Below are 22,116 nucleotides of genomic sequence, written 5' to 3'. Positions count from 1 at the left end.
TATACAACCCTCCCCAATTAAATCAGGAAGAAACAGAAACTCTGAACAGACTAATAACAAGTAGCAAAATTTAAACAGTAATTTTAAAAAATTGCCAGCAAAGAAAGCATCTAAGACCAGAGGGATTCACTGCTGAATTCTATCAGACATTCAAAGAAGAACTGGTACCAATCTTACTGAAACTATTCCAAAAGACAGAGAAAGCAGGAATCCTTCCTAATTCATTCCATGAAGCCAGTATCCCCCTAACTACAAAATCAGAAAAGAACATAACAAAAAGACAACTACAGATCAATATCCCTGATGTACATTGATGCAGAAATCCTCAACAAATTACTAGCTAGCCAAATCCAACAGCATATGAAAAAGATAATACACCATGAGCAAGTGGGTTTCATACCAGCGATGAAAGGATGGTTTAACATAGGCAGGTCAATAAATGTGATACATCACATAAACAGAATTTAAAACAAAAATCATATGGTCATCTCAATAGATGCAGAAAAAGCATTTGACACAATCCTGCATCTAGTTACAATTAAAACCCTCAGCAAAATTGGCATAGAAGGGACATACCTCAAGGTAATAAAAGCCATCTATGGGCCGGGCACAGTGGCTCACGCCTGTAGTCCCAGCACTTTGGGAGACCGAGGCAGGCGGATCACGAGGTCAGGAGATCAAGACCATCCTGGCTAACACGGTGAAACCCTGTCTCTACTGAAAATACAAAAAATTAGCCGGGTGTGGTGGCGGGCACCTGTAGTCCTAGCTACTTGGGAAGTTGAGGCAGGAGAATGGCGTGAACCCAGGAGGCAGAGCTTGTGATGAGCCAAGATCACGTCATGCACTCCAGCCTGGGTGACAGAGTGAGACTCTGTCTCAAAAAAAAAAAAAAAAAAAAAAACCATCTATGACAAACCCACAGCCAATGTTATATGGAACAGGGAAAAGTTGAAAGCATTCCCTCTGAGAACTGAAACAAGACAAGATTCACGCTTTCACCACTTCTCTTCAGCATAGTACGGGAAGTCCTAGCCAGAGCAATCAGACAAGAGAAAGAATAAAGGGTAAAAAATCGGTAAAGAGGAAGTCAAACTGTTGCTGTTCACCAATGATACGGTCATATACCTGGAAAACCCTAAAGACTCATCCAAAAAGCTCCTAGATAAATGAATTCAGCAAAGTTTCAAGATACAAAACCAATGTACTCAAATCAATAGCACTTTTATACACCAACAGCAACCAAGCTGAGAATCAAATCAAGAACTCAACCTGTTCTATAACAGTTGCAGGAAAAAAAAAGTAAAATGCCTAGCCAACGACATGAAAGATCTCTACAAGGAAAACTACAGAACACTGCTGAAAGAAATTATAGATAATACAAAAAAATGGAAACATCCCATGCTCATGGATGGGTAGAATTAATATTGTAAGAATGACCATACTGCCAAAAGCAATCCACAAATTCGATGCAATTTCCTTCAGAGTAGTACCATTGTTCTTCACAGAAATATTAAAAAAAAAAAAAAATCCTAAAATTTATATGAGACCAAAAAAGAGCCCACATAGCCAAAGCAAGACTAAGCAAAAAGAACAATCTGGAGCTATCACATTACCTGACAACAAACTATGCTACAAGGCTATAGTTACCAAAACAGCATGGTACTGGTATAAAAGTAGGCATATAGACCAGTGGAAGAGAATAGTGTACCCAAAAATAAGGCCAAATATTTACAGCCAACTGATCTTTGAAAAAGCAAAACAAAAACATACACTGGGGAAAGGGCACCCTGTTTAACAAAGGATGCAGGATAATTGGCAAGCCAGATGTAGAAGAATGAAACTGGATCTTCATCTCTCATCTTATATAAAAATCAATTCAAGATGGATCAAAGACTTAAATCTAAGATCTGAAACCATAAAAGTGCTAGAAGATAACATTGGAAAAACCTATCTAGGCCTTGGCTTAGGCAAGCAGTTCATGATCAACAACCCAAAATCAAATGCAACAAAAACTAAGACAAATAGATGCAATTTAATTAATCTAAAATGCTTCAGCACAACAACAAAAAATAATAATCAGCAGAATAAACTGACCACCCACAGAAAGGGAGAAAATATTCACAAACTATGCATTCAACAGAGGACCGGTATCCAGAATCTACAGGGAACTGAAACAAATCAGCAAGGGAAAAAAAAAAAACCATTAAAAAGTGGGCTGAGTACATGAATAGGCAATTTTCAAAACACATGGTCAATAAACATATGAAAAAATGCTCAAAATCACTAATCTAGGAAATGCAGTTTAAAACCACAATGCGATACCACCTTACTCCTGCAAGAATGGCCATAATTTGAAAATCAAAAAATAATAGATGTTGGTGTAGATGTGGTGTAAAGGGAACACTTTTACACTGCTGGTATGAATGTAAACTAGTACATTGGAAAACCATATAGAGATTCCTTACAAAACTGAAAGTAGAACTACCATGTGGATCCAGCAATCCCACTCCTGTGCGTCTGCCCAGAGGAAAATAAGTCATTATATGAAAAAGATACTTGCACACAGATGTTTGTAGCAGCACAACTTGCAATTGTAAAAACTATGGAACCAACCTAAATGCCCATTGACCAATGAGTGAATGAAGAAAATGTGGTATATATACAGCACGGGTGTGATGATTAATACTGAGTGTCAACTTGATTGGATTGAAGGATACAGAGTATTGATCCTGGTTGTGCCTGTGAAGGTGTTGCCAAAGGAGAGTAACATTTGAGTCAGTGGGCTGGGAAAGGCAGACCCAACCTTAATGTGGGTGGGCACAGTCTAATCAGCTGCCAGCATGGCTAGAATATAAGCAGGCAGAAAAATGTGAAAAAAGAGACTGGCCTAGCCTCCCAGCCTATATCTTTCTCCTGTGCTGGATACTTCCTGTGCTCAAACATCAGACTCCAAGTTCTTCATTTTTGGAACTTTGACTGGCTCTCCTTGCTCCTCAGCCTGCAGATGGCCTATTGTGGGACCTTGTGATAATGTGAGTTAATACTTAGTAAACTCCCCTTTCTCTATCTGTCCCATTAGCTCTGTCCCTCTAGAGAATCCTGACCTATACAGATTTTAGTACCAGGACTGGTTATAGAGGAACAGAATATTAATGATGGAGTTCTTTTGTTGGTATGGGGGTTTCTGGAGTTGGCTGCTTAATGTGATTAGACCCAAAGATGCTAAGGACTCTACTTCTAATAATATGGAGAACACCAATAGTCCTTGGCATGAACTGTTTAGAGAGTTATGCAAAATAAATACATTTGAGACTCCTGATTCATCACTCGTGAGAGGCAAGGACTCTACATAATACCTTTGACCATGTGTGGAATCACCCTTAGTGACTCTGTACATAATAACTTTGACCATGTGTGGAGAACCAGGGACATAATGAAGCTGGTTGGTTCTCCTAAGTTCAGTGGACAAAGTGATGAAAGAAAATAATGAACTCAGGGATTCTGTCTCTCAGCTCCAGAAGCAGATACTGAACCTCAAATCTGCTAAGATTGCTCTGAATGAGAGTCCTATCTCCTGTAGAGAAAGAGCTGAAATTGTGGAAAAACAGACACAAGCTCTTATCATGTGCGTGGCCGACCTGCAGTGAAAGGTAGATGCACAGCCTCGCCAGGTGTCTACTGTTAAACTGAGAGCATTGATTGAAAACGAAAGGACCCTGCAACTTGGAACTGGGATGTGTGGTAGGACCCTGATGAAGCTGGGGACCCTAAGTTTGAAAAAACTGATGTACCTTATTTTCCAGAAGAAGCAGCTTTCCCATCCCCAGAAGTGGCAACATTCCCTCCCTGACCTATGCTGCCATCAGCCTTTTCACCTTTGTCTGAGGAGATAAACCCTGTGCGGCCTGAGGCAAGAGTGATGGCCTCCCCTGAGGCAGTTGCCAGGAAAGATAATGTTGATTCTTCTCAGGAGCCACCTCTAAAACCACCATTTGCTTCTAGATCTATAACTGGACTGAAGTCTCAGCAGGCCCCTAGTGGTGAGGTTGAGATTGTGACCCATGAGGTGGTGCGCTACATTCAAAAAGAACTGCTTGAGTTTTCTGATTTATATAAACAGAAATCTGGAGAACAGGCATGGGAATGGATACTAATGGTGTGGGATAATGGTCGAAGGAAAAATGGAGTTGGATCAGGCTGAATTTATTGATTTGGGCCCACTAAATAGGGACTCTGCATTTAATGTTGCAGCTCTGGGAGTTAAAAAAGGTTCTAATTGTTTACTTGCTTGGTTAGCTGAAATGTGGATTAAAAGGTGGCCCACTGTGAACAAGCTGGAAATGCCTGATCTCCCTTGGTTTAATTTAGAGGAGGGGATCCAAAGGCTTACGGAAATTCAGATGGTGGAGTGGATTAGTCACTTTAGACCTATTCATCCCTGGTGGTCCAGAAAATATGCCCTTGACCAATGCCTTGCAGAAAGATTTGTGAGGGCAGCACTGGGATCTTTGAAGAGCCCTGTAATTGCTCTTCTCTGTATGTCAGATCTAACTGTGGGAACCACAGTCACTCAACTATAAAACTTAATTACAGTGGGAATAATTGGATTCCAAGGTGGCAGGGGCCATGGCAGCACTCAACCGCCAAAGGCAAAGTAGGCATAGCTACCATAATGGGCGGCAGAGGCAAAACGGCAATCAGAATAGTCTGACTCGTGTAAAGCTCTGGCAATGGCTAATTAATTACAGCATTCCTAGAAGTAAAATTGATAGGAGGCCTACTGATTCCTACTTAATTTATATAAGCAGAAACTTCTAGGTCAAATGGACAAAAGACTAATTTGAATTATAAAAACAGAATCACAGCCCCTCAACCAATTTCCAGACTTGAGCTAGTTTACAGACCCAGAACCCCTTGAATGAAGGGGAGGCTGGGTCCCCTTGAGGAAGGACCCCACTATATTACCAGCAATTTATGCTGTGAATCTTTCTCCCATCCTTCCCCAAGGAGACCTCCGACCTTTTACTAGGGTAACTGTGCATTGGGGAAAGGGAAATAATCAGACATTTCAGGGACTACTGGACACTGGCTGTGAGCTGACGTTGATTCCAGGGAACCCAAAATGTAATGTGGTCCTCCAGTTAAAGTAGGGGCTTATGGAAGTCAGGTAATTAATGGAGTTTTAGCTCAGGTCTGACTTGCAGTGGGTATTATGGGTGCCCAGACTCATCCTGTGGTCATTTCCCCAGTGCCAGAATGCATAACTGGCATAGACATACTTAGCAGGTGGCAGAACCCCCACATTGGCTCCCTGACTGGTAAGGTAATGGCTATTATGGTGGGAAAGGCCAAATGGCAGCCCTTCGAGCTGCCTCTACCTAGAGAAATAGTAAAGCAAAAACAATAGCACATCCCTGGAGGGATTGCAGAGATTAGTACCACCATTAAGGACTTGAAAAACTCAGGGGTGGTGATTCCTACCACATCCCCATTTAGCTCTCCCATTTGGCCCATACAGAAGACAGATGGATCTTGGGGAGAGTGACAGTGGATTATAATAAGCTTAACCAAGTGATGACTCCAGTTGCAGCTGTTGTACCAGATGTGGTTTCATTACTTGAGCAAATTAACACTTCTCCTGGTACCTGGTATGTAGCCATTGATTTGGAAATGCCTTTTCCTCCATTCCTGTCCATAAGGCCCACCAGAAGCAATTTGCCTTCGTCTGGCAAGGCCAGCAGTATACCTTTACTGTCCTACCTCAGGGGTATATCAACTCTCCAGTTTTGTGTCATAATCTTATTCAGAGAGACCTTGATCGCTTTTTGCTTCCACAGGATATCACAATGGTCCATTACATTGATGACAGTATGCTGATTGGATCCAGTGAGAAAGAAGTAGCAAACACACTGGACTTATTGGTGAGGCCTTTGCATGCCAGACAGGAAATAAATCTGACTAAAATTCAGAGACTTTCTACCTCAGTAAAATTTCTAAGGGGTCCAGTGGTGTGGGGCCTGTCGAGATACTCCTTCTAAGGTGAAGGATAAGTTGCTACATTTGTCCCCTCCTACAACCAAGAAAGAGGCCTAGTGAGCCTACTTGGATTTTAGAGGCAACACATTCCTCATTTGAGTGTGTTACTCTGGCCCATCTATCGAGTGACCCAAAAGGCTGCCAATTTTGAGTGGGTCCAGAACAGGAGAAGGCTCTGCAACAGTTCCAGGCTGCTGTGCAAACTGTTGTGCCATTTGGGCCGTATGACCCAGCAAATCCAATGGTGCTTGAGGTGTCAGTGGCAGATAGGGATGCTGTTTGGAGCCTTTGGCAGACCCCCATAGGTGAATTACAGTGAGGCCCTCTAGGATTTTGGAGCAAGGTCCTGCCGTCTTCTGCAGATTACTCTCCTTTTGAGAGACTGCCCTTGGCCTGTTACTGGACTTTGGTGGAAAGTGAACATTTGACTATGGGTCATCAAGTCACCATGCCACCTGAACTGCCTATCATGAACTGGGGGCTTTCTCACTCGTCTAGCCATAAAGTGGGTTGTGCACAGCAGCATTCAGTTATCAAATGAAAATGGTGTGTGTGTATATGTATATATATATATGACTAGGCTCAAGCAGGTCCTGAAGGCACGTTGCTGTGCCCATGCATAGCCTCCATCCTTGCCACCTGGATACTTTGGGCTCCTCCTACCTTTAAGTCAACAGGCTAAGAAGGGAATTACAGTGCTGGCTGGAGTGATTGACCCGGACTATTAAGATGAAATCGGTCTACTAATCCCCAATGGAGGTAAAGAAGAGTATGCATGGAATACAGGAGATCCATTAGGGTGTCTCTTAGTATTACCCTGCCCTGTAATTAAGGTCATTGGGAAACTACAACAGCGCAATCCAGGCAGGACTACAAATGACCCAGTTTATTCAGGAATGAAGATTTCAGTCACTCCACCAGGAAAAAAACCACAACCTACTGAGGTGCTTGCTGAAGGCAAAGGGAATACAGAATGGGTAGTAGAAGAAGGTAGTCATCGATACCAGCTACAACCCTGTGACCAGCTATGGAAATGAGGACTGTAATTGTCATGAGTATTTCCTCCTCCTCTTGTTAAACACAGTTTGTGCATGTATACAATTGTACTAAGAAAATATCTTCATTTTATTTTTTTTCTCCTTTATCATATGACATAAGATTTATTGACTTCACATCAACATTTAAATATTGCTAACTTTATGTAGTAGTATTTGGATTGGTGTTTGGTGCATTTCTAGTTGCACAAAGGATAGTTGTATTATGTTAGGTGTAATTATGACCTTATTGTCTTTATTTGAAGATTATTATTTCAGGAGATGTATATGGATTCATGTGGACTTGTGATGGTTAATACCGAGTGTCAACTTGATTGGATTGAAGGATACAAAGTATTGATCCTGGATGTGTCTGTGAGGGTGTTGCCAAAGGAGATTAACATTTGAGTCAGTGGGCTGGGAAAGGCAGACCCACCGTTAATCTGGTGGGCACAATCTAATCAGCTGCCAGCATGGCTAGAATATAAGCAGGCAGAAGAATGTTAAAAGAGAGACTAGCCTAGTCCCCCAGTCTACATCTTTCTCCCAAGCAGGAAGCTTTATGCTTCCTGCCCTCCAACATCAAACTCCAAGTTCTTCGTTTTGGAACTTGGACTGGCTCTCCTTGCTCCTCAGGACCTTGTGATCACATGAGTTAATACTTAATAAACTCCCTTTTATTAGTTATGTCCCTCTAGAGAACTCTAATACAATGGAATACCACTTAGCCATAAAAAAGGAACAAAATTATGGCACTTGCAGCAACCTGGATGGAGTTGGAGACCATTATTCTCAGTGAAGTAACTCGGGAATGGAAAACCAAATATCATTATGTTCTCATTTGTAAGTGGGAGCTAAGCTATGGGGATGCAAAGGCATAAGAATGATATAATGGGGCCGGACGCGGTGGCTTATGCCTGTAATCCCACCACTTTGGGAGGCCGAGGTGGGTGGCTCAGGAGGTCAGGAATTCAAGACCAGCCTGGCCAAGATGGTGAAAGGGGTCTCTACTAAAATACAAAAAAATAAAATAAAATTAGCTGCCCGTGGTGGCGGGCACCTGTAATCCCAGCTAATCAGGAGGCTGAGGCAGAGAACTGCTTGAACCTGAGAGGTGGAGGTTTCAGTGAGCCAAGATCGCACTAATGCACTCCAGCGTGGGCAACAGAGTGAAACTCCGTCTCAAAAAAAAAAATGATATAATGGACTTTGGGGCCTCGTGGGGAAGTGGGAGAGGAGGATCAGTGATAAAAGACTACACATTGGGTACAATGTACATTTCATGGGTGACAGGTGCATCAAAATCCCAGAAGTCACTACTAAAGAACTTATACATATCACAATAAACCACCTGCTCCCCAAAAACTATCGAAATGAAAAAAAAGCCTGGTAATAGTGGTTTCCCTTGGGAAGGGACAGTGGTTTTACTTGTACTATTTAAGTTTTGTACCATGTACAAATATGTGTTCCAAAAGCAGTGTTACTTCTATTCATTTTAGGAGTTAATACGAAAGTCCTGACATTAAATCTATTTAGGCTGGTGATCTAATACTGCTAGTTCCTTGGTGAGGGTTGTGGTAGTTTCACTACCACATCCGTCTTTTTAGTAGTTCACAGTGATTACACGAAGTAAGAAAATGAAATCATCTTAACCTCAGACCTGGACCTTGACCCTGTATTTGATACTTTTTGCTACCTTAAGATAGTGTTAGCTGTTCTTAAAGGAGTGCAAAATGCTCGTTCAGGTGGCTGACACATATTAATAGCCTCCATTTCTTCCTCCTCCTCACAAGCATGGTACCTATCTCCCAAAGTGCCAGAGTGACGATGAGGACTTGTCAAGAGCCATTCATCTCTAGAAGCACTCTGAACTTTAGCCAAGGCATACAACTCAGTTATTCGGGATCTTTAAAGACATTATTGAACCAGCAGGAGTGGGCTTGGTATGTCTTAATTTTGGGGGGAAAAGGGGGTGGGGTAGAGATTTAGGCTTTTGCATTTGTAACATACACTTTTTAGGGAAAAGTGTTAATTAAGCATAATTGTATTTTCAGCATTTATAAGATAAACATGATGTAGCATCAACTGTTCATTGTCCATAGCTTGCTAAATTTTGAGTTGCCAAGACTCTTGTTAAAATTCTGTTTCCCATTGCAGTGGCATAGTGTAAGTTATTTTTTAAGGAAATAAGTTAATTTGTTTATGTGATGAGCACACGTGCAGGTGAGACTTTGCCCAGATTGGAGACTTTGACTTTGAGTCACTCCACTTTATTTATAGAGTATCCCAGGAAGGTTAGCCAAATATGTGTAGAAGCTGCGAGTATTAATAATTGTTAGAAGACCAGCTTAGTGCATACAGCGTACCTGGCATGCTTCTCTGCTTGTGTATACCTTAGTTCATTTAATCTTCCTCATACATTTGAGTTATGCGATATCATTATTCTCAGTTTACACTTGAGAAAACTAAGGCATACAGAGATGATTTTTCAACAGTTCTTCAGTAAGTTAACAGTTAAGTTGAAAAGACTTTTTTTTAATTTAAAGGGAATATTGAAGCATAAGCTAAGAAAAAATGAAGGTAATTAATAACTTGAAGATTAGATGTGAAGTATTAGATAAAACACTGGAGAAAACCATCAAACTTTTCAATGATGTTTCTAAAAACCCATGCCTAACCTTGCTGCTAAAGGAATTCCAAGATGTTTATCCCTGGATAGAAAAACAATCAGCACAAGTCTGTGGAAAGGCAGTAGGCAAAAGAGAAATCACTTTCTAACCAGAAAAAGCTTTTACAGAAGTCTTCAGATTCTGTGTTTTTAAAAGTAATGAGAATTAACTTTTCAGGAACCTGGAAGTAGAACTCAACACACCTGTTTGAGAAGATGAGCAATGAGAGGCATCTTAGCTTAGCCTGCGAGGTTGAAAGTTAAGACTCAAGTCTGTATTCTCAAACCAGCTTAGTCTCTTAAAGTTGTTAAGAAGCAGATGAGATTAAAGCATATAAACAAATGCCTGGTGAGTAGAAAGAGCTGGGTGGTCACTTGTGTAGCTATTAGTTTCTATATGCAAAGGGCTGGGGAAACAAGAGGATTATGTAAATGAGAAAGGGTCCAGGAAACACCCTTCTGTGGTCCTCTATGTTGTTTCTGAGAGCCTGGCAGATAGTAGGCATTTATTATGGTGACAAATCGTCTTTAAGAAATCAACTTGTTAAACACTGGGGGGAAATGCAGCCTTAAGTTGTGCATGTGCTTGTATGTTTTGAAGTTTCTGGTTTTTCTTTTCTAGGTTCTTATAGAGACTGCTAAGAAGCTAGGACTCCGGTGCCACTCCAAGGGGACAATGGTCACAATCGAGGGACCTCGTTTTAGCTCCCGGGCAGAAAGCTTCATGTTCCGCACCTGGGGAGCGGATGTAATCAACATGACCACAGTTCCAGAGGTGGTTCTTGCTAAGGAGGCTGGAATCTGTTACGCAAGTATCGCCATGGCGACAGATTATGACTGCTGGAAGGAGCATGAGGAAGCAGTAGGTGGAATTCTCTTCTGAGCACATATAGCATGGGTTTCTGGGTGCCAATAAGAGGATGTCTTAACTGTTTGTTTCTATTACATTAGTTTCAGAAAGTGCCTTTCTACAAGGTTTTAAGTTGTCAACATTTTCTATAGTTCCTATTGGAAGGTAAGAACAAAGATCATAGGAAAGAAAGGGACACTTTTACCCAAGGATTAACAGTGAATAGTACATTGTAGGCATGTAGATGTGTTGAGAATCATGCTATGACCTGGTCCTTATTTTAAGGATAAAGGTGTATTTTGATTGCCAATTTGTTCTGCTGTGCTACTTTTTGTTTTCAAGAAGGAAAAAAATCTATAACTTAACCCTTTCCTCGTGAGAGGGCTGTATGTTCACATCCATCTATTTAACCTACCGTGGCTGGATACTATGTTTAGCATAGAAATGTGACAGCAAATAGACAAGTCCTTAAGGAGACAACATTCTGTTAATGGAGATAGAAGTTAAGCAAACCAATATAAGAAAGCTAATGGTTATAAAGAAATAGAATGGTGAGGTACAAGGGTACAGTAGGTCAACTGAATAGAGTTGACCAGACTAAATATTTGAAGTATGAGAAGCCTTCCTGTTTTAAGTGTGATGGGCAAGAAGGGCATGATTGAGTAGAGTGGAAAGGAGGGAGACCGGGGAGAAGGGAGAGAGAGGAGGGATGCGATACAGCCGGGCCAGGCCTTATAGACCATGGTAAGGGTTTCAGATGGAAGTTCAGTGAGGGGTTCAGGCAGAGAAGGCAGCAGGATCCAGCTGGAATTTGAGGACACTGAAACAATGTCAGCTTCCAAAACAAAACAAAACTTTAAACATCTGTGTAAGTACAGGGTGGAATATAATGAATTCCAGGTACCCATCACTTAGGTTCCACAATTAGCCATGGCCAATCTTGTGTCATAGGTATGTCCCTACCTAATTCCCTCTCCCCTGCCCTCATTGTGAAGTAAATATTTTCCTAAAAGGTCTTTTTAAAATTAAGTTATAACCATGCCATCATTGTACAAAAATAGTGATATTAATTTCTTAATATAATCAACTATTCAGACTATTCCTTTTTCCTTCAGTCTCATAATTTTTAACAATTTGATCAAATCAGAATCCCTTACAATCCATACATTGTATTTTAATGATATACCTCTTGTCTCTTTTAATCTGATTTTCACCTCTTTCTCTTTTTATTCCTTGTATTACTTGAAGAAACTAGATCATTTGTCCTGTCATTTATCTCATTTTAAGATAAAGAAAGGGACAAAACTGCAGTCACTTTTGAAGTAGGGAAAAAATTTAGGGGTGACCTTTCTGAGCACATTTAGGGTAAGTGACGTCTCCAAAGAGGACTAATATTGTACCACTGTTTTAGAGAGTTGTTTGTTTTACTATCTAATTTCACGTAAAATGGGGTTAGATCTTTTTGCCATCTGTCCATCCATGTGTACAGTATTTTGGGTCGTAGATGAACACAGGTTCTTGTTTTTCATGAATTCCTTATGATGACTCCTCAGTGTAATAGACTGTTTGCTTAGTACTAGGATGCCTTTTATGTAAGAGATTTGCAAATTCTTACATTAAGTCACAACATAATATCTTATTTGGCAGCTTTGGTAACCTAAGGAACAACTCAGCCTCGTAATGTCAAGAAGCTGCTTCCAATTAATAGGAAACTCCAGCCCCTGCCACACCCTGAGAGCGGTTTGCTTCCTGCCTGTGGCTTTCTGCTCAGTCTAATAACATATGTCTCCTCCTTTGTAGAACCAGCAGTGATTTCCTTTAGTAGCCAAAGGAGGTTGGGGAAATAGTCAGCTGGAGCTACTTTTGAAAAGCAGAGAAATTAAGCTCTGTAAGTGGAAAGGCTTGAAGACAGTGTTAAATGCCACAAGGAGGGCCCACATAAAGATGGCATTATTTCAGCCAATCGTGTGTATCGTTGTGCTTTGTGCAGATGTGCAGCCTGGCGTGGCAAGAAGGATTTGGAGTTTTCTAAACCCATCTTCAGATTCTAGTTGCTCCATTTGCTTGTCACATTGGGCGAGTTATTTCACTTGTTTACTCTTCTGTAGAATGAAGCCAGGGCTCTGGGTGAGGAGTGGAGGTTGTTTAGTCATTGTTTAGTCAGTTAGACCTTGAAGGATTACTGGAAGAATTAAACCAAATGATATATGTAAAACAACTGGTATAATGCTGGCTCATAAGAGGGTGGTCATCAGACGGTGACTGATGGAGTAGGGGGGCCTGAGAGGTGGGTAGTATCGGGGAAAAGCATTTGAACTGCACCTTGAACAGAGGGTTTATTGTGGAAAGGATGTTTTGGGTGAAGCCCAACAGCTGGAACAAAGAAAAGGGAGGTCAGTATCTATACAGAAATAACCAGTCACAGGAAAAATATATAAGGCAATAAGTAAATACAAGGCAAATTTCTTGGATGCTTCATGTCTCTACATCCAAAGACTCAGCTTAAAATACATCATTTACATGTACCTGGCAGATACCCAGCCTGTCACTGCTTTGTGTTCCCATAGTAGTGCAGACTCCCCTCTGCTGCAGTCTTCATCATTTTTTCCTACACACATCTTGGTGTTTCTGGGTAGGGTCTGGACTATACTTAAGGAAATAGAAAGGTGTAATCCTTGTGTCCCTGAATGTTGGATTTCTTCGAAGCGTAGGAAGGCATGTCAAGTACTCTATCTTTGATGGTAATTTTATATTCACTTTCTTCAACTTTTTCTTATGAAGCTATTTTAGTCATATACAGAAGTAGCCAATAGCACGAGCTTCCATGAATTCAGCATCTAGCTTCAACCATTATATTAACTTACAACCAACATGATTATTGCTCCCATCAATAATTTTATCCATAAACACTTCAGGAGGTATCTAACATGAGCACATTATCATTTTCATTCTCCAATAATAATTCTTTAATATACCCAGCCAAAATTTAAATTTCTTGTTAAATGCCTTAAATTATTTTTTTGGTTGCAAGCTTTTATGAAGGAACCAGATCATTTGTCCTGTTGAGTTTCCCACAGTCTGAATTGCTGAAATGGTCTCCTTGGAGTAGTTTAATAGGCTTCTCTGTCCTCTGTGTTGTCTATAAATTGGTAGCTAGATTTAGATATTTAATCAGATTCAGGTGTCTTAAGGTAGCATTTTATTTTTTCATCAGGAAGCACATAATGAGTGGTTTATTTGGGATTTTGTTTGGTTCTGTTTGTGATGTTAGCAGCCAATCCATTAATTCACTGGGAGCCATAAAAATGGTGGTATTTTAATTCCATAATATTTTTCTTTATTAGCTGGAATAATTTTCTAAGGAGAAGCATACTTCTGTTGGATTATCCAGTGTAGCAACAGTTTTAACATTGTAATCCATTCAACTGTGGACATGAAGAGAACAGCCACATCTTTCTAGACCATACTAACCCATTATACATCTGAGATATTTTCTCAGATACCATATTGAAATCTGTATTAGTCTGTTATCACATTGCTATGGAGAAATACCTAAAACTGGGTAATTTATAAAGAAAAGAGGTTTAATTGGCTTATGGTTCTACAGGCTGTACAGGAAGTGTGATGGTGGCATCTGCTCAGCTTCTTGGGAGCCCTCAGGAAACTTCCAATCATGGTGGAAGGCAAAAGGAGAGTGAGGCATCTCACATGGTGGGAGCAGGAGCAAGAGAGAGAGAGAGAGGGGAGAGGTGCTGTACACTTTTCAACAATCAGATCTCACAAGAACCCACTGTCAGTAGAACAGCACCTGAGGATGCTGCTAAACCATGAGAAATCCAACCCCATGATCCAACCGCCTCCCACCAGGCCCCACCTCCAACAGTTCGACATAAGATTTGGTGAGGACACAGATCCAAATCATATCAGAATTCATCAGTGCTTTTCAGAGATGTCACTGAGTTTCTCCGGGACCTCCCTAGGTCTCCTAGGACTAAGACCATCTTGATAAATGCAGAACTTGAACTCAGGGGTTTAAATGTAGAATAAAAAGCCTTCACAAGTCATGTTTTTCTTACTCTGGACTGTTGTAACAAAATACCATAACATGGGTGGCTTCTGAATAACAGAAGTTTATTTTTCACATTTCTGGAAGTTGAGAAGTCCAAGATCAAGGGACTGGCACATTTGGTGTCTAGTGAGAGCCCACTTTCTCATAGACAGCCATCTTCTCATTAGAACCTCACACGGTGGAAGGGGCCCTCGAAGAATGGCACTGGGGCCTCTTTTGTAAGGTCATTAATCCTATCCACGAGGACTCTGCCTTCATGACCTAATTGCCTCCCAAGTGCCCAACCTCCAAATCTCCTACATTGAGAATTAGGGTTCAACAGATAAATTGAGGGGACACAAACATTTAGACTGTAGCAAGGCTGGAACTCAGAAAAATGTTTTATGACAAGCAGTGGAATTTTAAGTTCTAGTAACCTCCAGTGCTGTTGTTTCTCTAGGTTTCGGTGGACCGGGTCTTAAAGACCCTGAAAGAAAATGCTAATAAAGCCAAAAGCTTACTGCTGACTACTATACCTCAGATAGGGTCCACGGAATGGTCAGAAACCCTCCATAACCTGAAGGTAAGTGTCAGCCATGTACAATCAGGCATGTCTGTAGACTCTCTCTTCTTTTCTTACATGCATTTCACCTTTGGTCCTCATGTATTTTATGCCCTAGATGTTTTCAACAAGTTTTTGTGACATCTACTACCATACTACCCACTTGTGAAATTGAGTAGTCATATTTTCTGGCTGGTAATGCAAGACCATTGAGAGAGTTTTATTATCTAGTGTACCAGATTTCCACATTATCCTGCTCTGTAATATCCCTAAGTCTTACTTCAGAAGACTGATAGTGCTTTCTCTGCATATTGCTTACATTGTTGACAAAGCTATTTTCTCTTTGGCAGATCCATTCAAATTTGTGGCAATCCTTTAAAGCCAAAATTCTGACAATAGTACCAAAATGGTGCCAGAAAATATCTGCTTAAGGTTAATCATGCATCAAACTAAACAGTAATTAATGATACCTCTGGGATGTTTGTAGATTGGTAGCTTTCCAACTCTAGTATTAATTCTCAGAATATAATTTAAAGCAACTGATAAACTCAGAGTTGCATGATTTTTGTTTGGGCACTTTGTGACTCTTCTTAACCACATAGGGAAAGACTTGTCTCAAACTGATCAGATATTGCATTCCCCTACTATGCAAAGAGGACCATACCTCGAAGTCTCCTAGAATACACCTGTACTTTTGGGTCTTCTGGCGGTGGTGGAGAGAGGATTTGAAAGGTTGATCTAAGCCCTCCCTACCTGAATTACCACCTAGGAGCTCTGGAATAAGAGAGCCACAGTTTTAGTATAATGAGGACGTTGTATGGTGGTAAGTGACTGCCAATCACTGGGCATGGCAGACCCTTGATTTGTAATGTTTGCTGATTTACATAGTACAAGTGCTCCAGTACGGCCAGTTTCACACTACTAATGTGAAGCCACTGACAAGTTGAGAAGTGATACACACAGTCAGCTCTTGCAAGCTGGTACGAACAGGATCCAGCACACCACTGTAACTAAGGTGTCTCTCAGCAGTTAGGACTGACAGTCAGGAATGTTGGAATTTGTAGTTTATCTTCCCTACTAAGAAACAAATCTATTGGTTTCAACACTGTATACCTAGGAGCTAAATGTTATTTAATGAATAAATGATATCCCCTTTCCCCCATGAAGTGTTTTATCATAATAGAGATGCAGGAAACCCTTATTATTAGAATTAAAAGGGAAAAAATACATTTGAGTGCAGTCAAGTGGCACAACTGGAGCTTGCATAAAAAACGCATGTTGGTTTGCCAGAAATGTGACTCGTACTATTATTAGCAAAATGTCATAGAAGTTTGCTTGTTTGTTTGTTAGAGACGGAGTCTCATTCTGTCACCCAGGCTGGAGGGCAGTGGCACGATCTCAGCTCACTGCAACCTCCGCCTCCCAGGTTCAAGCGATTCTCCTGCTTCAGCCTCCTGAGTAGCTAGGATTACAGGCACGCACCACCATGCCCAGCTAAGTTTTGTGTTTTTAGTAGAGACGGGGTTTCATCATGTTGATCAGGCTGGTCTCAAACTCTTGACCTCGTGATCCACCCACTTCGGCCCCCCAAGGTGCTGGGATTACAGACGTGAGCCACTGCGCCCAGCCAAGTTCATTTATTTAAGTCTCCCAACTGACCCCACTTTGACCATAGTCTTTCAAAAGCTTGAAGTTAATTTCTCAAGTAATATATTTACTGTTTTAGCTTTATTTTTAAGTAAAAATGCTTGGAGAGTAGAAATCAGTGTTCTCCTTTCCTGGAGCTTCTGAAATTGTGTGGTTTTATTTGTATGCATTTTTAAAGAGGCTTAGTTTACATAACTTTCATCAGATTTTCAAAGGGGGTTATGAGATAGATAGATAGATAGATAGATAGATAGATAGATAGATAGATAGATAGATAGATAGATATAAATATATATAGAGAGAGAGAGAGAGAGAGAGAAAATTAGGAATTCCTGCTCTAGACAAAACTGAGAATCTTGGCCTTCATTCTGTAACATTAAGGAACACCATACTAATAATCCCTTATTCTGGGGTAGTATTTTTAGTCCTCTAAGCACTGAAATATATATCATTCATTCCCTCACTAAGTCATTTCAGAAACACTTAGCACCTACTATATGTCAAGGTCTGGTTTGCAAAGTTAAAGACTTGTGATGATGATCCTATGGTGTTTGGAGATACACATAAAAATTTCAATGATTTCTTACAGTGGGATAAGGATAAGGGATAGAGGTTGCATAAACAATAATCCAGGCTGGGGGTTGGTGTGGCAGTAAGTGATTATCAGAACAATGCTCTGAGATAAGCATTATTAACCTCACTTAACAGGAGAGGGAGGTGAGGAACCAAGAGTTTAGAGTACCTAAAGTTCCACGTCTGGTTAGTGAACTTGAAAATTATCTGTAGAATTTATTTAAAGTGTATGTTTCCTGAGTCCTCACTTTGATCTAGAAAATCAAAATCTGTTTTTTTTTAACAAACATCTCAGTAATTACGCCTACATGTGAATATCACTGCCTCCTTTCTTCCTTTCAGAATATGGCCCAGTTTTCTGTTTTATTACCAAGACATTAAAGTAGCATGACTGCCCAGGAGAAAAGAAGACATTCTAATTCCAGTCATTTTGGAAATTCCTGCTTAACTTGAAAAAAATATGGGAAAGACATGCAGCTTTCATGCCCTTGCCTGTCAAAGAGCATGTTGTAAGAAAGACAAGACATTGTGTGTATTAGAGACTCCTCAATGACTTGGACAACTTCAAAATACAGAAGAAAAGCAAATGATCAGTAAACATGTGGGAAAAAATATTACATTGTAGAGGGAAAAAAAAACCACCATTATCTTCTCCCCCTATTAAATTTGCAACAATAAAGGTTGGAGGGTAATCTCTACTTTCCTATACTGCCAAAGAATATGAGGAAGAAATGGGACTCTTTGGTTATTTATTGATGCGACTATAAATTGGTACAGTATTTCTGGAGGGCGATTTGGTAAAATGCATCAAAAGACTTAAAAATACTGATGTACTTTGTGCTGGGAACTCTACATCTAGGAATTTCTCTTTAAAACCGTATCAGAGATACATACAAAGAATTACATATAAAGAAGGGTGTTTAATAATGATAGTTATAATAACAAATAATTAAAACAATCTGAATACCCAGCAATTGGAGGCAAATTATGTCTTAGTTATAATTAGATTGTGAATCAGCCAACTGAAAATCCTTTTTGCATATTTTAATGTCCTAAAAAGACATGGTTGCTCTATATATGAAATGAAAAAAGGATGCGGTAGCATTTTATAGTACTAGTTTTGCTTTTAAATGCTGTGTAAATATACAACAAAACTAGAAAGAAATATATATATAATCTTGTTATTGTATTTAGGGGAGGGATACTGGGATCATTTTTATTTTCTTTGAATCTTTCTGTGTCTTCACATTTTTCTACAATGAATATAATCAAATAGTAAAGTTGTTGTAAAAATAAAAATGGATTTAGAAAGATCCAGTTCTTGAAAACATTGTTTCTGGTAATGAAGCAGAATTTAAGACGGTAATATTAAGGTGAATGTCATTTAAGGGAGTTACATCTTTATTCTGCAAAAGAAGAGGATCATTGATTTCTGTACAGTCAGAACAATACTTGGGTTTGCAACAGCTTTCTGAGAAGAGCTAGGTGTTTAATAGTGAGGTAGTCTAAAAGCAAACTATTTAAAAGACTAAAGGCACATTTTATGGTGTCTGATATTTTAAGAAGTAATGTTTGATTCTCCTTTTTATGAGTTAAATTATTTTACACAAGTTGGTGATTTTTGCTTTTTAATAAAGTGGAAGCTTGCTTTTTTAACTCTTTTTTATTGTTAATTTTATAAAAATGGCTTTTTGTTTTCTTCAGGTTTTTATCATGGGGAGATATTTTTCCTCAGAATTATTTTCTTTTCACTGTAGACTATTACAGGATACTTAAGGATCAGGATACAGAACCTTTTATTTAAAAAGTTTGTAAAGTCAATGTGTTTGTTTGTGTCTGTGAGATTGACTTCAAGATAATAAGCTGCTGATTGTAAACAAAACAGTTACTCTCCATTATTAATTTGAGTCATTAGTGTGAGCCATTTGGGTCAAGTATGATTATGACCCTTGGATTCCCTCATGTAGTATTAAATTTCAACTCTGGTTATCCATTAGCAATCCGTAGAGAACTTAATGAACCTGAACCCGGGCTTCTCTAGCTCTGTAACCTGTGATTGTTTTCGCTACAATATGGTACATAGATGGTACCTTACTTTTCCTCATTCTTAGTAGGTGTCTGAATGTCAGGGCAAAAATATGGGCATTTTTCCTGCTGTGTTCAGAAAGTACAGTTCTCTCCAACTTGCAGAGGTACTTTTCTTGATTAAATAGCCTTCTCTAGCAACATCATTTTCAGACTAACCAAATGAATGCAGTATACTCTTTTCTTTCACCCAATCATTCATGCCTTACGCAAAGCCAATATACTTTTCCTCATACCTTATGCTTGAGGATATTGTTGAAGAACACTTCCTGGAACACTTCTCACTTGTGATGCTGTACTAGTTTTTTTTTTAATTATTATTTAAGCTAGTATATTAAGTGAACACCATGGTCAGTTGTGAGCATTTTGGTTTCCCCAAAGGATGAATGGTGAGCATCATGAGAAGCTGTAGTTTAGTGACTTAGCCCTTACTGATTAATAGATTTGCATGTACATAGAAGTCTTTGTTGGCATAATCTGCTGTTGTGTTTGGCGTTGATTTTCATGGTTTTGAGAGTGACATCCTGGCCCTGTGGTCCCCGAGGGTCATGGTCCTTATGACCTGTACCCTGTTCACTGCCCCCTTCATTAGCATGAGTCGCTGTGCAGGGCCAGAGGTAGCTACCATGGCTTGGTTCAAGGAAGAAAACTCCGGGACAGTGGCACCCTCAGGAGCAGAGGACAGCGAACTTCCTTGAAGAGGGAGTGACTAAGGTGACCCCCAACGTGCCCTGAGCCAGCCACCCTGCAAGTGCCATGTGAGCCTGCTCTGGCATCCACAGGATGCTCCTGGAGCCTCTTCTCTGGCTGTTACTTCAGGGGCATGGTTGTGACCACAGCAACACGTATTTTCCAAATAATTATTCATTCTTGTGACAGTGGCCTGAACATGTTTTTAATTTTCTCAACAAGCATTTAGCCAGCACTTATCCAGTGAAACAATTTGATAAGGTTTCGAGGAGCATCTGCTGGGTTAGGAAGTCACGGACTGAGGAGTTTGTGCCACAATTTCTAGAGTGCCTCCTTGATGTGTTTTGGCTATGTTCCCACCCAAATATCATCTTGAATTGTAGTTCCCATAATCCCCACATGTTGTGGGAGGGACCCAGTGGGAGGTAGTTGAATCATGGGGGTGGTTACCCCCATGCTGCTGTTCTCATGATAATGAGTTCTCACAAGACCTGTTGGTTTTATAAGGGGCTTTTCCCCCTTTTGCTCAGCACTTCTTCCTGGCATCATGTGAAGAAGGACGTGTTTGTTTCGCCTTCCACCAAGGTTGTAAGTTTCCTGAGGCTTTCCCAGCCATGTGGAACTGTGAGTTAATTAAACCTCTTTCCATTATAAATTACCCAGTCTTGGGTAGTCCTTTACAGCAGTGTGAGAACAGACTAATACACTCCTCAAATGTTTTGAAGATTGTTGCACCTTGGAACACCAGTGTGCATGGAATCCGGCTTAATATATGTATTGGCCCAGCAAGGCAAAGAACTGAAGTTTCAACATGGAAGAACCTGTGTTGTCCTCATAATAGTATAGAATAATTCAAGATAGGCAAGAAGGACAGCAGTGAATGAAGACCGTGGAAGAAAAAAAGGAATGCCAAAGATAGAGGAAATCTACCAAGACTAGTAGGGTAGTCCAGAGGAAGCCATTTCAGGGCCTGTTGCCAGCTATGCCTTTGAGAACCTTGGGATCCAGAAGAATGAGGGGAATTTCTTCAGAAAGACAATTTCAGCGTGCATTATTTCTTTGTTTTGGAGATTCACTCATGTTGTTGCATGCATCTCTAGCTTGTGCCCTTTTGTGCCTAGTAGTATTCTGTCATATGCCTATCTTACAATTTGATTATCTGTTCACCTGTTGATGAATGTTTGAATTGTTTCCATTTGAGGAATTTTACGAATAAAGCTGCTATAAGCATGAAATTACAAGTCTTTTTGTGAACATATTTTCACTTGTGCAAATGCCTACACTCCCACCAGTAATTTTTTTTTTTTTTTTTTTTTTTTTTTTTGAGATGGAGTCTCGCTCTGTCGCCCAGGCTGGAGTGCAGTGGCCGGATCTCGGCTCACTGCAAGCTCCGCCTCCTGGGTTTACGCCATTCTCCTGCCTCAGCCTCCCGAGTAGCCGGGACTACAGGCACCTGCCACCTCGCCCAGCTAGGTTTTTTGTATTTTTTAGTAGAGACGGGGTTTCACAGTTCCACCAGTAATTTACAAGAATTCTTGACAAAGCTTGGTATTGTCAGCGTTTTTAATTTTAGCCATTCTATTGGGTCTATTTTGATATCTCACTGTGGTTTTGATTTGCACTTTTCTGATTGAAAATGTTGAACTTCTTTTCATGTGCTTATTGGCCATTCACATATTTTGTGAACTATCTGTACAAATATTTTTATTTAAAAATTAGATTGTTTTGCTTTATTATTGAATTGTAAGAATTGTTTATTCTGGATATACTCTTTTTCAGATACATGTATTGTGACTATTCTTAGTCTTTAGCTTGCCCTTTCATTTTCTTAATGATATCTTTCAAAGAACAAGTGTTTCATTTTGACGAAGCCTAGTTTATCAATTTTTTTTATGGTTGGTACTTTTTGTGTATTCCAAG

General features: G+C 40.0%; 1 protein-coding gene across 3 annotated transcripts in view; it reads left to right on the top strand.

The window, feature by feature from the left end:
* MTAP (methylthioadenosine phosphorylase) overlaps positions 1-18,734 on the top strand; it is a 53,047-nt gene extending 34,313 nt beyond the window's left edge. For 2 of the 3 annotated variants that reach the window (XM_077965289.1, XM_077965290.1), the window contains 4 exons: positions 5,841-5,924; positions 10,364-10,603; positions 15,100-15,222; positions 17,764-18,734. In XM_077965289.1, the coding sequence (XP_077821415.1) occupies positions 5,841-5,924; positions 10,364-10,603; positions 15,100-15,222; positions 17,764-17,802 (486 nt within the window). In that variant the 3' untranslated portion in view covers positions 17,803-18,734. 3 annotated transcript variants of the gene reach the window in all.
* Positions 18,735-22,116: the final 3,382 nt, after the last annotated feature.

This window comes from Macaca mulatta, chromosome 15 (assembly GCF_049350105.2).
Source record: "Macaca mulatta isolate MMU2019108-1 chromosome 15, T2T-MMU8v2.0, whole genome shotgun sequence".
Taxonomy (NCBI): domain Eukaryota; kingdom Metazoa; phylum Chordata; class Mammalia; order Primates; family Cercopithecidae; genus Macaca; species Macaca mulatta.
Note: the sequence above shows the minus strand (reverse complement) of the source record. Positions and strands in the feature narration are given on the sequence as shown.